Raw genomic sequence first — 13,199 nt, 5'->3', positions numbered from 1 at the left:
AAATCTGTACCGAACTAAACAACCTAGGTCTATTCTACAACAAGACGAGGCTCCTCTGTGAGACTTAAAACCTTTCATTATATTATATCCCATTTCTCTCTAATCTGTAGGCCCAGTTTAAGCAAGTTAAGCATGGAGGAGAAATCCCAGGCAATTGTCTCCCCTCCCCCAAACACTGTGCTTTCACACTGCCACCCTATCATTCCACTTAGCCATCTTCCTGACAATCTTAACAACTAAAGATGCGTTGTGTTAATCAGCAATCTCACCTGTCAAATTCAACAGGGCCATGGGCTGCCTGCCTCTTACTATCTTATCATCAATTGAGGGTGTGATATTCCTAGTCTGCCTTTTCCACTTGAGCACCCAGCCTCCGCTCAGCAACCCCTGGATAGTGAACAAGAAGGCCTCAACCCCAACCAGCCCTAAAAATATGACCTGAACCTATCCCAGTAAGGGTCCAGTTGACACAATTTCTTCTAGCAATTGGTAGCTTCTCAAACGTGAGGGTATGGCATCAGAATCTCAAAAGGTAAGCAAGGGGAACAGGAAAGATACCATAAAACATCTTTCTTTGGTCTAAGTTGACCTCAAGCCTGATATGACTTCTTATTCTTCTCCTTCTCTGCCAATAGTCCGATACTATTTCCTTTCCAGTTTCTCCATCTTTCAGATGAAGTAGGCTGCTCCAGGATAGCCTGGGAACTTAGACATCCAACAGTGGAATTATCCAGCATCTTTTCCTTACTAAATAGCAACTGTGAAAATAGGATAGGATATCCTACATTATAGGATATTTTTGGGGAAGGTGGACACTTACAGCATGAAGGTATTGCCCTTTGAGATACAAGCAACAAATAGCTTGGTTTATAAGGCAGGGACATCTCACAAGACCATCACCCATGCAGGCCTCTGTGCTACGTCACTCCTGGAGCTGGATCAGGACTGAGGCCCAGCTGGCCCAGTCTCAAGTCCACGAGAGCCCAGGAAGGTCAGGCTGGCAAGAGCCCTCCTTTCCATCCCCCACCTGCTCCCCCAGGCATCATTTTATGCCATTTCTTAGATTTGTGCACAAATATCTATCCTTCTCCTTATTCCTCCTTCCCTCACCAGTCATCTCCATGAGCTAAATGATACTCTAAAAGGGATATCTCAGGTAAACCAAATTTCAGTTTTTCCTGTTTCACTTCATTATTCCTTCAATATCTATCATGCCTTATCAAAGTGGATATATTTTCCCAATCATGATCTGATATTATATACTCACTACTCACTCTGGAACTGGCCAGTTAGAGACACTATGTGTCACTGTCCCACAGAAGGTATCCTCATGACTAGTGCAAAATAGAAAGAGACACCCCATCCTCAAACACTTCACTTCCATCTGTTGAAAAACATCACTAATTTTACTTTACAGATGATAAAACTAAGGCTAAGACATTAATGGCTAATATACCATGTTCCCTCTTTTGCCCAGAACTAATTAGAAAGTTCACATTATAATTACATGCAAAGGAAAGAAGTAGGTTTGTACACTCAGGCACACTATGCCAGGCTTCATGTAGCCAAATATTCAAGAACCTGCCGTAATTATAGACTGTGCTAGGCTTAGTCAGCTTTTTTCCCCTCAAAATAATTGTCCTCTTTGGGAAAAAGTTTGTTAAACTAAAACTGCCAGTTTATGCAACAAGAAAACGAGGACACCACAAATTCTGAGACATGTTGACAACAAAATGAAATGCGTGTAGGCACCAACTTGAGACACAAAGTCAGACAGACAAAACCAAGGGCAGTGGTATTCTTCTAGAAACTAAGGTCTCTTTATATTCTGTCTTGCTCATGAAGAACAGCTTTGAGAACAGTCTCTTTTTCCTAAGCAATTCAGTAGGTACTATAACTCTTATGAAGGGGAAACACAAACGTTTATGTTCAGTATAAGAAAGTCTGTGTACAGCTGTAGTATATAAATTTTCCAACCATTTAGAATCAACCACAAAATACCAGCCTTGAAGTTTTGAGGCAAATGACAGCAGGATCACACCCAATTAGGACGAATAAAAATTTTTTTTTTAAGAGGTAGAGTCTCTAGAAAAACCAGTCACTAGGGATGGGCAGGCCAGTGCATGGATTGGTTCCACCCTGGAAGCCCATAAATCATTGACAGTCCACCGTCCCAGAAACCAGAGGTTCCTTAGCTTCAAGTATCTCAGGGAGTCCCTCCAACTGAGCTCACATGTTTACTGATTCCTGGAGCTACCTCAAGGGGAAAAAATTTATTTCTCTAACTTAGTAAGCTTTGATAAGTTTATTCACACAAGTCCGTGTAAAGTTATACGCTGCTTCCTTGTTTTCATGGGGAGACAGGGGTGAAGCAGGGTAGAAAGAGGAGACAAATTTGACTTAGACTTCAGTTCTGCTGAAGGGCATGACAGGTAGAAGCAGGCAGCTCTATTTCACGAGTTCTAAGACTGGCTTTTTTGAAAAGGTTTGGCATACTGCAGCTTTGTCATGAGGAGGTCCATATTTCCTAAATAATTAACCCACATTAAGGGGATTAGAAGTCTGGACACCCTAGGTAGGAGGTAGGAAGAACCCTTTTCTACAGGGGGTCCGAAGTCTTTTTTTCTAATTATTCTCATGTGGTCTTCTAAAGGCATTTCACCCACAACTGAGGTTAGTGATTTCTCCCAATGTGACAACATGGTACCTTAAGTCCAGCTGAGACTGGACACTGAACAATCTCATTCCTTACACGTTAGATGGCCCCTTGGCAAGAAATACTGCTATCTTTACGTGAGACTGCTGCAAAGAGTCACTGCTTCCTCTCAGCTCTGATTTCTTTTCAGCAAGGCTGTCAGTCATAAGTGGCTCCTTCTGCTAGTTTAAAAACCTGTTCTCAGGGGTCCAGTAAATGGGCAAATGAAAGGAACCACCACCACCTAATAAAATTCTTACAGGAACATTAGCTTTTAATTTGTTTAAAACCTGTTATCAAACATTCCATTTTTAACATTAGTCTTCCAATGTTATTACAAATTCCCCAACAGCCCATTTGAATTCATGTGTATTAATAACCCTGTCATGCAAGCAAAGCAGTTCCAAGAAAGCCACACTAAAAGCACATGTAACACACAGCATAAAAGTGATCTATTCTGCAGTGAATTTTATTGAATTCAAAGGGGGCATTCCTTTATGAAAAATAAAAAACTCAGGGTGCACAAGCATGCATTGTGAGACAAACCAGTGCTGAGGCCTGCTCAGACCAAACCAGAGCAGACACCAGTTCATACAACAGCCCACACGAAGGTGTTTTTATTCAATACAAACAGACAGCAACAGTGGCAACAGAATGAGGCCATAAACGCACTGGGACATTTTGTGAGTTCTGGATAGGCTCTGAACAGTCTATCATTCTTTTCTTTCCAGCCAAGTAAACAACAGAACTCATCCGTTAAAGTAGAAACTTTAAAGCTCTTAATCCAGTTGGCAATGACTACAATAGAGGACCTTTTTTTCTCGATAGCTGCTTCCCCACTTCAGAGTTGTCTAGCAGGTTTCAACGTAAGAGGAGGGGTCATCTGGCTGGCTGCCCTGTGCATTGCTGACAGGGACAGGTGTAATGTGTGTTGCGCTCAGGCTGCCGGGCCTCCTGGCTGTACCTTGGGCCTGAGGACGCTGAGACTCAGCCACCTGAGGATAAAAGGGACCTACCAGCCAGTTGAGGGGTGTGTTGTTAACAAGATAATCCATCACATCATCTAAAGACTCCTTCATTTTCTGCAGCTGCCCCTTGCTGGAAGCGAGGAGGCCGTCAGACACTTCCTTAAAGGAGGCAACGTTGCGAAACACTGAGTAGATGTCACCAGCCATCACCCCCAAGTGGTTGGCCTGATCTTGGATGTTCTGTGGTAACCCTTGGATGTTGGACAGGAGGGTGTGGCATGTGGTCTGGAGCTGCTGAGTCAGGTTTCGGGCAATAGCAAGAGTACGTGACTCTATGTGCTGCAAATAAGACAAGTTTAAGAATTAGCAGTGGATCCAACAGTCCTATGTATGAATTAGTTCACTTACAGTCAGCTGGTTATACATCCACCACGCATGTGGATTCTTTAACTTTTTAAAATCCGCATAACAACCCTGCGTGAAGCAGTATTATTTCGCATTTCATAAACATGAACGTAAGCTTAGAGTTGAAATAACATGCCCCAGTTAACAGCTGGAGTGTGGATTTGAACTAGTGCCTGAGTCTTCAAAGTTCATGGTCTTAAGCTGAAGAAACCTAACAGGGGAGACCGGACAGAAGGAAAATACACTCCATATTAGTAGGGCAACTTAGATATTCTCTCCTCAAGTGAGATATGATATGAACAAACAGTTAATATTGATTTCAAGGGCAAATGCATACTAGCATTTGGAATGCAAAGGACCACGTTCTAGGGCTACAATATGCTATTTCTTCTGTCTGGAACATTCGTCCCCTTATTGCCTTTTCACCTAGTTTATTCACCCCTTAGGTCTCAGCTTACCACTCATCTCTTCCAGCAAACCATCCGACTCACCCATCCTCACTCCAAGGTTGAGTTAGTACCCTTCCTATGTAGTATTCTCATAGCAACTATATTTATGCTATCAAAAAACCACTATGACAGTAAAGATGCCTATATTCACTTAGTCTATAGCCATTGTAAGGGCAATGCTCGTGTTTCTCAATTAGTTGTATCCTGATAGGGACAATATGCCTATCTGTAAATTGTTAGATAAAGTTGCACATTTTTGCTTTTCGGTCACATAACAGGCAACCTATGTATACTGTATTGTTCAAACTTTTGATAGAGTATTCTAAGAGGAATAATAAGAAACTTATTAGTAAGTTTCTAATAAGAAGTTTTAATAGTAAGAACGTCTTCAGAAGCTGTAGTGGATGACTCTGTCCCAGTTGTCTCACCTCAGCACAGTGGGACTCATCTGTATCGTCATATCCGATGCTTCTCTTCCACTCCAGCCAGGACAGATAGAGCTTATCCTGAGCACCCTGAATTTTCTGGTTGGCATTATGCACATTCTTCCTGGCAAATTCAATCTAGAACACAGTTGAAAGAAGACAAAGGAACAAACTAGTCAGACATTCTTGTTAGCCTGTTCTCAGATCCATGATGTAAATCAGCCAACATCAGCTCTTACAGAAATTCTTGGTTTTTAAGGAGACCTATCCCTGATAGCATTGTTATGTTATCAATATGTGTAAGTCAACCAAGCAGTCATAGTACTTATTGCCTCTTATTTAATTATTAACCCACTGTCTCCAATTTACCTCCAGTTTAACATAGGCAAGGCAACTGAAATTTAATACGTGTAAAATATAAAATTACAAAAGAGAAAGGAACTCGAACTTCCTCTTCCCTGTTGCCAGCCACCTACTTCCCCTTCCAAGAATAAACTGGTTTCTAATGGCCATACGATACATACTGTTCTGTAACTTGGCAATCCTTAAGGGGTACACAGTAGTCTTTTGTGATGTATCAATGTAATCAGTCCCCTATTAGTTGATGTGCATTGTTTATACTCTTTTGCAATTCTGAGCAAATATACTTATCTGTGAGATAGGTTTCTAGAAGGAAAGCTGCTCCAGGCATAGGTGTGTCTGTAACTTTCCTATAAGAGCCCCTTGAATCCTCTGGAAGTACAAGAACACAAGCACTGCTCTTTCTCTACACCATCGCCCACGGCATCTAACTTTGTCAGTGCCATCAGACAAAACCCGAATCAGTAATTTGACCCCTCAGAGTAAGATTAACGCCACTTCATATATTGATATTTCAGCTATTTATACTTTCTTTTTTCTGCGAGTTTTCTGGATACTCTTTGCCCATTTTTCTATTGGATTGTTCATATGGTAAGATTAAAATTCTTGCATTTCATGATATGTCTACTCCCAATCCTCGAGATAAATGAACTCACTTCAGATGCCTTTAAAGGAAGTTGTACTCACCAGGTTGACAGTGGAATGGAGCTGAGAAATGGTCTCTTGGCTTTTCTGCTTAGCTTCTTTAACCCTGCTGAGGGCCTGCTGGTAGGCCCATGAGCGGAGCTTGGTGGACAGGGATCCCAGTCTGATATAATAACTTGGCTTCTGAACAGGATCAAAGCCTTCCACTTTTTTGGCTTCTTTTTCTGAAGTTACATAGAAGTGACCAAAAAAAAAAAAAAAAGTCCAGGATCACAGCTCTAAGTGACAAGGCCTGGAATCTAACCTGGATCTTGACTTTGTTGATTCCACTCACCCATCTAGCAATCATGCACCCCTCTTCCCAAGATGCCTCATGTCTGCTGCTGGGCTTAGCAGCCCAGAACACATCCCTATATGTGACACATGTCACCTACACAGGTCTCTTCCCACTAGAGCTTCTTACCTGGCACAGAGTGAGCACTAAATCTTTAATGATTCTATACAGCAGCCCATTAAGGACAATCCATTTATAGAAAGTATTTCTCTAGGCTAATTTCTCCCGAAGTTTCAAGACTTACTACGTACAACTCAGTGTGAAACTTAAGAGTGCCTTAAGAAGGAAAACTATAGGGACAGAAAGATTAGTGGTTGCTCAGACAGTGGGGGTGGTGGGGGGATGGAGACTGACTGCCAACAGGCATGAAGGATCTTTTATCTTTGGGGGGTGATAGAAATTGTATAACTGGATGATGATGGTTATGTAACTGTAAATTTAGAATGAAAAAAAGGTGAATTTTTTTGGTATATAAAAGTATATCTCAATAAAGCTGTTTAGAAAGATTGCTTTAAGATATAAAACATTGGGAGTTCCCTGGTGGCCTAGTGGTTAGGATTCTGGGCTTCCACTGCCATGGCCCGGGCTCAATCCCTGGTCGGGGAACAGAGATCCCACAAGCTGCATGGCACAGACCAAAAAAAAAAAAAAAAAAAAAAAAGTAAAACATTATTTCAAGAAAAAAATCCAATTACCTAGTTCATCCTTGGTGAGAGGGAGGTACTGGTCTACCAGCAGCTCTGATTTGGTGAGTGCATTTTCTACTCCACTGCTCACCAGCTGCATCATCCGACTTCCTAGGACTATGTTAATGCCGCCACTGACCACGGACTTGGTCTTCTCCACACTGCCAGTCACTGTTCCTTTGGTCTTGTCCACCACCCCAGTGATTGTGTTGGCCACAGAATCCTTGGCCCCAGTCATAGTAGTCGTCACAGCATCTTTTGCCCCAGTCATAGCTCCTTTGGCATTGGCCACAACCTACAGGGAAAAAGGCAGATCATTTGGCTGGTGAGAAGCATAAAAACCTAGTTAAGTTCTTAACTAAGGTAGCATAGTTGAAGAGTTAAAGAATGAATTTGGCCCTTTTACTTTCTAGTTGTAGGTCTTAGACAAGTCACTGAGAGTTGATGAGCCTCAATTTCCTTATCAGGTATAAGTACCCTACTTGCCACCACTCAAGGGTTGTTGGAGGACCAAATGAGGGAAACAGATAAAAAATCTGTCAATTTGTTAAGTTTTTTTTCTTTATTTATTTATTTATTTTTAAAATTTATTTTTGGCTGCGTTGGGTCTTCGTTGCTGCACGCGGGCTTTCTCTAGTTGCGGCAAACGGGGGCTACTCTTCGTTGCAGTGCACGGGCTTCTCACTGCGGTGGCTTCTCTTGTTACAGAGCACGGGCTCTAGCCACATGGGCTTCAGTAGTTGTGGCGCACGAGCTCAGTAGTTGTGGCGCACGGGCTTAGTTGGTCCACAGCATGTGGAATCTTCCCGGACGAGGGCTTGAACCCATGTCCCCTGCATTGGCAGGTGGATTCTTAACCACTGTGCCACCAGGGAAGCCCAGGGTTTTTTTGGTTTTTGTTTTACACTAGATGAACCTATAGTAATTAAGGCACAAGGAGTACTCTAGAGAAAATGGCATTTTCCACACTGACATGCTTATACTGAGCCCCTCATGCATGCCTATAAGTATAGATATAGATATCATGCACACCTGGCCCTATGCACACAGCCCCAAGCCAAAACACAGGTAGAGGTGTCAGTTCTCCATCCTACTAGATGTGCTCTCAGGTACCAAGTGAGAAAAGGCTCTATTTCCCACCTCTGCATTTGTCCAGTACCACATGGGAATCAGTGATTTGAGAAAGCCATTTCGCCTACAGAGATGAAGCCACAAATTTAATAGAGATCAGACTACAGGTGTTCTAGCCCAAAGGTGGATAGCTCATCTCTGCTTCTTAAGACAACCTGACAACAGTTCAGGAGGTAACGGAGTGATCATTACTCTTGCAAAAATATATCCAAGGTTGAGGGGACAAACAAGTATTACCTGTTTACAGTCTGCACAGCCTGTGTTAAACAGATAAAACTTAAAAATGCCAGGTGGCAAGCCTCAGCACGCTGGTCCCAAGCTCACCTGGTTTGTCGGCTGATTCAGAATAGGCAGTTTCTCCTCAATCCTGTCTAGCCCCTTACAGGCATAGGTATTGGCAACGGCAACTAGAAGAATCACAAATGATGAAAATGTTAACAGTCTGGGTAAGAGTGAATATATATCTTGAGCCTTCATTCTTACTATAAAAAAACAGCAAAAATGTTCATTTTAATTTACCATGCAATACTTTGCCTGGTTTCTCTGGTTCAGAAAGAAGATTCTTGCCAGGTTTCTGGCAACTTTCTTCTACTGACAGGGAAATAAGGATATGGGTGTGGGAAGGGTGGGGGGAGCAGCAAGCAGAGGCAGTGACAAGCCAAGTAGGATGCTGGCCAAGAAGCCTCTTACTCATCAACTGTCCCCTAAGGTTAATGCCAGGAGAAGCCAGGCTTCACCTGAACCCTCATTCAGGGAACGAGGTATATGAAAACTCAAAATTAGCATCTCCATGCTAGTTTAATCCTCACCTACACTTAATTCAGTAGGTGGCAGTGTACTTTGGGTTATCACCAGGAAACAGTATGCTAACAGCACCCTGGATCTCCCTAAAAAGATCCGGATTTTAGTCCAAGCTCCCCCCACCCCAGCAATGACCAAGCCTAGAACTACTACTATACTCATTTGGGAAGTAACAGAGTTGGAAAACTGATCTCTAAAAGGTTTCTTATAATCCTAAAAGTCCACGACATAACCACTTGGAGAAATGTGGAGAAATTGAAGATTCCACTCCTAGGTATATACCCGAGAGAATTCAGAACATATGTGCACACAAAAACTTGGGCACAAGTGTTCACAGTAGCATTCATTATTCATAATAGGCATAAAGTAGAAGCAACCCGAACATCAACTGATGAATAAAATATGATCTATCCATGCAATAAAATATTAAATTATTCCATATTAAAAAGGAATGGAATACTGATATGATGCTACAATTTGGATGAACCTTGGAAACATTATGCTAAGTGAAAACTAGCCAGTCACAAAAGACCACATATTTTATGATTCAATTTACATTACACGTCCAGGATGTGCAAATCTATGAAGACAGAAAGTAGATTACTAGTTGCCTAAGGTGGGGGGAGGGGGACAGGGAGTGACTGTGAATGAGTGTAAGTGTACAATTCACAGGCATTCACAATACTGTTCATTCACAATATTGTGCAACCATTACCACTATCATTTTCAGGACTTTTTCATCACCCCAAACAGAAAGTGGTACGAGGTTTCTTTCCGGGGTGATGAAAATGTTCTAAAATTGATTATGGTGATGCCTACACAACTCTGTGACTATATTAAAAGCCACTGAATTGCATGCTGATGTTATTTATTTTTTTTCTTAAAGCAGTTCACATATACTGTGTAGTCCCAAGGAAGTCAGCTATTTCAGTTCACTCCCTCTTTCCCCATATGACCTCACTTGCCAACACAGAAGCATCTCCGGGGGATTTTTTTTTGTAATATCATAACATCTGCCATTGTTATGAAGCAGGCCTTCTATAACAATGAGGGTCACCTGGCAGTTTCTAGGGAAAGGCAGCATGTGTCTCAGGAAAGGCTGAGGATTCCTGATGCGTGCTTAAGGCATAACACTGGCATTCACCATATTCAAGCCAGCTTCCGGGCTCACTCCTGATGAGTACGTAGGACTAAATTTTGAGGGGGAAATCAAAACTCACTTTGTGGCTCTAGCTTTTGGATGATTGGCAGAGCGCTCGTCACGGCCACCGAGGTGATGGTCTTCACGCCCTTCTCTGCCATCTCACACACAGACTTCAAGTAGGGATACTGATCCTTCGTATTGATGTAAGCCGAGGAGACGAGGTCATATGTGGAGCTCACCAAGGGTAGGTTGGCCACCCTTGTCACCACACTCTGCAACCAAGGAGGAGGGAGAGCTTAACTTCCAAAACACACTGGGGAGGGAAAGGAATCAAGAAACTGCTATTTATAAATCATACCGGCTGTGGTTCAACTGCAACAGATGCCATTTTTCTTCCGGAGAAAGAAATCTGCAGAAGAGAAACTTGGTTCAGGACACTGTAATAAGACTCCCAGATTCATTCTCCACCCGAAGCAAATGCTAATTTCAAGTAGAGCAAAATTCAAGTTTAGTCTGCATTTCTTCCCACCCTCTGGCTCTCAGAGCTCTCCTCTGGGCAAACTGAAAGAAGGTTTTTAAAGCTCACGTGTACAAGTCACCCACTTAAAATGTTCAATTCGTTTTCCCCACCAGAACATTAGAGATGCCTTTTGAAGATAAATATGTGTCCACAAAAATGCTAACCAACTTAAAACCCATGGTAAAACTAAAGAGATATTCCAAGTAGAAGACATCTTGTACAGTCAGGACGATCAAGACGGAGCACTTGGGTGGGGGGCGGTGGTTACTCCTTCTTTGTCAAAGAACTGAAACTAGTTCAGGGGACACCAAACACACGAGAAAGGAGGTGCTCCGCGGAAGTGAGAAACTTTTCCGGACGCTTTAAAATGTCAATTTAGTATCCCCAACGACCCACAGCCACACAAAACAGCCTCACTGCTAAGCAGCAGAGCTGGAAAGTTAAGAACCCACCACTTCGGAGCCAATCAGTTCACCCTCCGGCCAAGGGTCCCACTTTTACAAGAAATGAGAACCACGCTAAAGGCGGAAATCAGACGCCAGCATCAACAGCCCGTCTATCACTGCGTACCCCACAAAATTCTGTTTCAAGACGATTTTCTCACGCGTTTCCTTTTAAATAACGTCCTTTCGGGACGACTGGAAACTGTTACCCGCAACCAAGCCAAGAAGCTACAACCGCACTAAGGCAGCGGGCAGAAAAGCAGCCTGAATCAAGGAACAAAAGCGAGGTTGCAAAGCGCAGGCCCAGGAAACAGCCCCTTCCCAGCCGGGGCCCGGAAACCGCCACGAGGCCGCCAGCGTCCAGCCTGGAGCCCGCGGGGGGCCGAGCCGCGATGGACCGGGACCGCAGAAGTGACGCGTACCCACCGGCTAGCAGCAGCCCAGAGTCCAGGATCCAGCGGGTCCGCGTGGCGTTCACAAGGCCCGGCCCGCGGGGCCGGGCTATATACCCCGCCCCCCCCCCGCCCCCGCGCCACGTGACTGGCGGCTCCCTGACACCCGACCCCCAGAAGCCGGGCCGAGTCCCGCCACCTCCCCCAACTGCAGGGCCGCCTCCAAGGGTGGGGGCCCCTTTCGGGGTGGGCGTGGCGGGGGGGGCCCTGCCTGGGTCAGGGGTGCTGGGGTTCCCCCGACAAAAATGCGGCCGGCGCCCACGCTGGATTTGTAGTTTTGCAAAAGGCAGTGGAGGAGTCGCGCGGACAGACGAACAGTAACTAACCTGTTGATTTCCACCAGTCCTCAGAATAGAATTGTCTTTAGAAATGGAAGCAGTGACGTCTGGACTGTTATTTATAACAACTTTTTAAGTTTTGTGAAATTCTAAATGATGACGGACGTGTAGAGATGGCTGTTTTGCTGTTCTTTTGACTTTAAAGTCAGTTCCTCAAACATCGGTCTGATTTAAAGTTGAATCGGAATTTCCAAAACGGAATTTTTTTTGAGAATACCGTTTGTTGGTTTTGTTTGTTGGTTTGTTTCAGCGAGACTTAAACCCAAATCACTCCGGGATGATAGCTGCCTATGATTACTATGCAAGATGGCATTTTTTTTTTAAGAAACAAATCAACGTCTGAGTCCCAGTTTCTTCTTGTGTAAAATTCAGGATTTGAACCAGATTATGTGAGCAAACAAATTGTGCAACTGCCCCATCCCGGGTAGGAGCTCTGTGGACCGCTCCCTGAGTGAGTGGCCTGGGATCAGATGACATCGCCGAGGGCCTCGGCCTCCCTGCTCCCTCTCAGGGAAGGTAAACAAGAAAGCACAGGTGGGAGGTGCGAGGGGGAACTGGCGCCGGGTCCTCGGCCTCCGGAATTGGGAGCAAGCGGAGGCAGGGAGGACGCAGGAACCTGGCGGCGAGCTTTGTCAAGCTACAGAGTTTGAACTGTGGGAAACCCTCAAAGGCATTTACCTTAATTACGTAACTAGTGTTGCATGCACAGAGATCCTGTGCATATTTAGAGCTCCAAACCGACCCATTAAAAAATGTATCCTTTATACACGACGGAAGACATCTGGAGGCCCCCAGCAAGAAAAACCAAATATTGTGTCTTCCCGCCCCGCCTACACACACCAGGTCATTCAAAACAAAATGCAGTACTTCCATAAAATAACTGTTAGGAAGTCCAAAAATGTATGGGTTTTTTTCTCCTATGTTGACATCTTCAATGCTTTAAGCAATCAAATTATTTTTTTCTCTTCTTTTTGCTCTTCTGTCTTTGTTGGTGCTCTAAGCAGATGTTTAGTGTGCCTATTGTTAATGTCACCACCCTAATCTAAAACGACAGGAATTTGAGTGATGATGGTGAGGGGTTTTGGTTTTTTTTTAAACTTCTCACTGTTCTGGCCTCTTATTTTGCAACAGAAGGCTCTTGCGCTTTCACCTGTAAATGCCTCCATGCTTTTACTTGTTTTAAACCTGTGAGTCACTTGCCCTCTTTAAGGATAAGCAAGCTTCCTTCTGTTTTTCTATACCTGAGAAGGAGAGGGCTCCAGAGACTAATGTTGGGGTCTAGACTTTCCAAGTCCCCGGAGGATAAAGCACACCATATTCTGCACCTGCTTTTCTTTCATCTTCATGAGTCTGGGACAACATGGAGCTAGTGGCAACAATAACACCCAAGTCCTCCAGGTGAT

The 13,199-nt window shown here is 43.8% G+C and overlaps 1 protein-coding gene across 2 annotated transcripts; it reads right to left on the bottom strand.

Annotated features, from left to right (window-relative positions):
* Positions 1 to 3,146: 3,146 nt before the first annotated feature.
* PLIN2 (perilipin 2) lies at positions 3,147 to 11,530 on the bottom strand. 2 transcript variants are annotated; one of them, XM_019934881.3, is made up of 8 exons: positions 11,433 to 11,530; positions 10,402 to 10,452; positions 10,120 to 10,315; positions 8,423 to 8,505; positions 6,977 to 7,262; positions 5,990 to 6,171; positions 4,946 to 5,080; positions 3,147 to 4,002 (listed from the first exon to the last, which is right to left on the bottom strand). In XM_019934881.3, exons 2-8 carry the CDS (start codon positions 10,429 to 10,431, stop codon positions 3,547 to 3,549), a joined length of 1,368 nt encoding a protein of 455 aa, XP_019790440.1. In that variant the 5' UTR covers positions 10,432 to 10,452; positions 11,433 to 11,530; the 3' UTR covers positions 3,147 to 3,546. The 2 variants fall into 2 exon arrangements, with proteins under 2 accessions (XP_019790440.1, XP_033713947.1); XM_033858056.2 differs by lacking the exon at positions 3,147 to 4,002 and adding an exon at positions 4,014 to 4,279.
* Between the last annotated feature and the right edge of the window lie 1,669 nt (positions 11,531 to 13,199).

The sequence above is a fragment of the Tursiops truncatus genome, chromosome 6 (genome assembly GCF_011762595.2).
Source record: "Tursiops truncatus isolate mTurTru1 chromosome 6, mTurTru1.mat.Y, whole genome shotgun sequence".
Taxonomy (NCBI): domain Eukaryota; kingdom Metazoa; phylum Chordata; class Mammalia; order Artiodactyla; family Delphinidae; genus Tursiops; species Tursiops truncatus.
This window is presented reverse-complemented; position numbering and strand designations above follow the sequence as displayed.

What these genes read in the sequence shown, in the direction of transcription:
- PLIN2 (XM_019934881.3), bottom strand. Translation starts at nt 10,431, where the DNA reads ATGGCATCTGTTGCAGTTGAACCACAGCCG. An exon ending in CCAAAAGCTAGAGCCACAAA is followed by an intron (nt 8,506 to 10,119) that starts GTGAGTTTTGAT and finishes TGATTCTTCTAG; the next exon opens with TTGCCGTTGCCAATACCTAT. An exon ending in ATGAGTCCCACTGTGCTGAG is followed by an intron (nt 4,003 to 4,945) that starts GTGAGACAACTG and finishes TCTTATTTGCAG; the next exon opens with CACATAGAGTCACGTACTCT.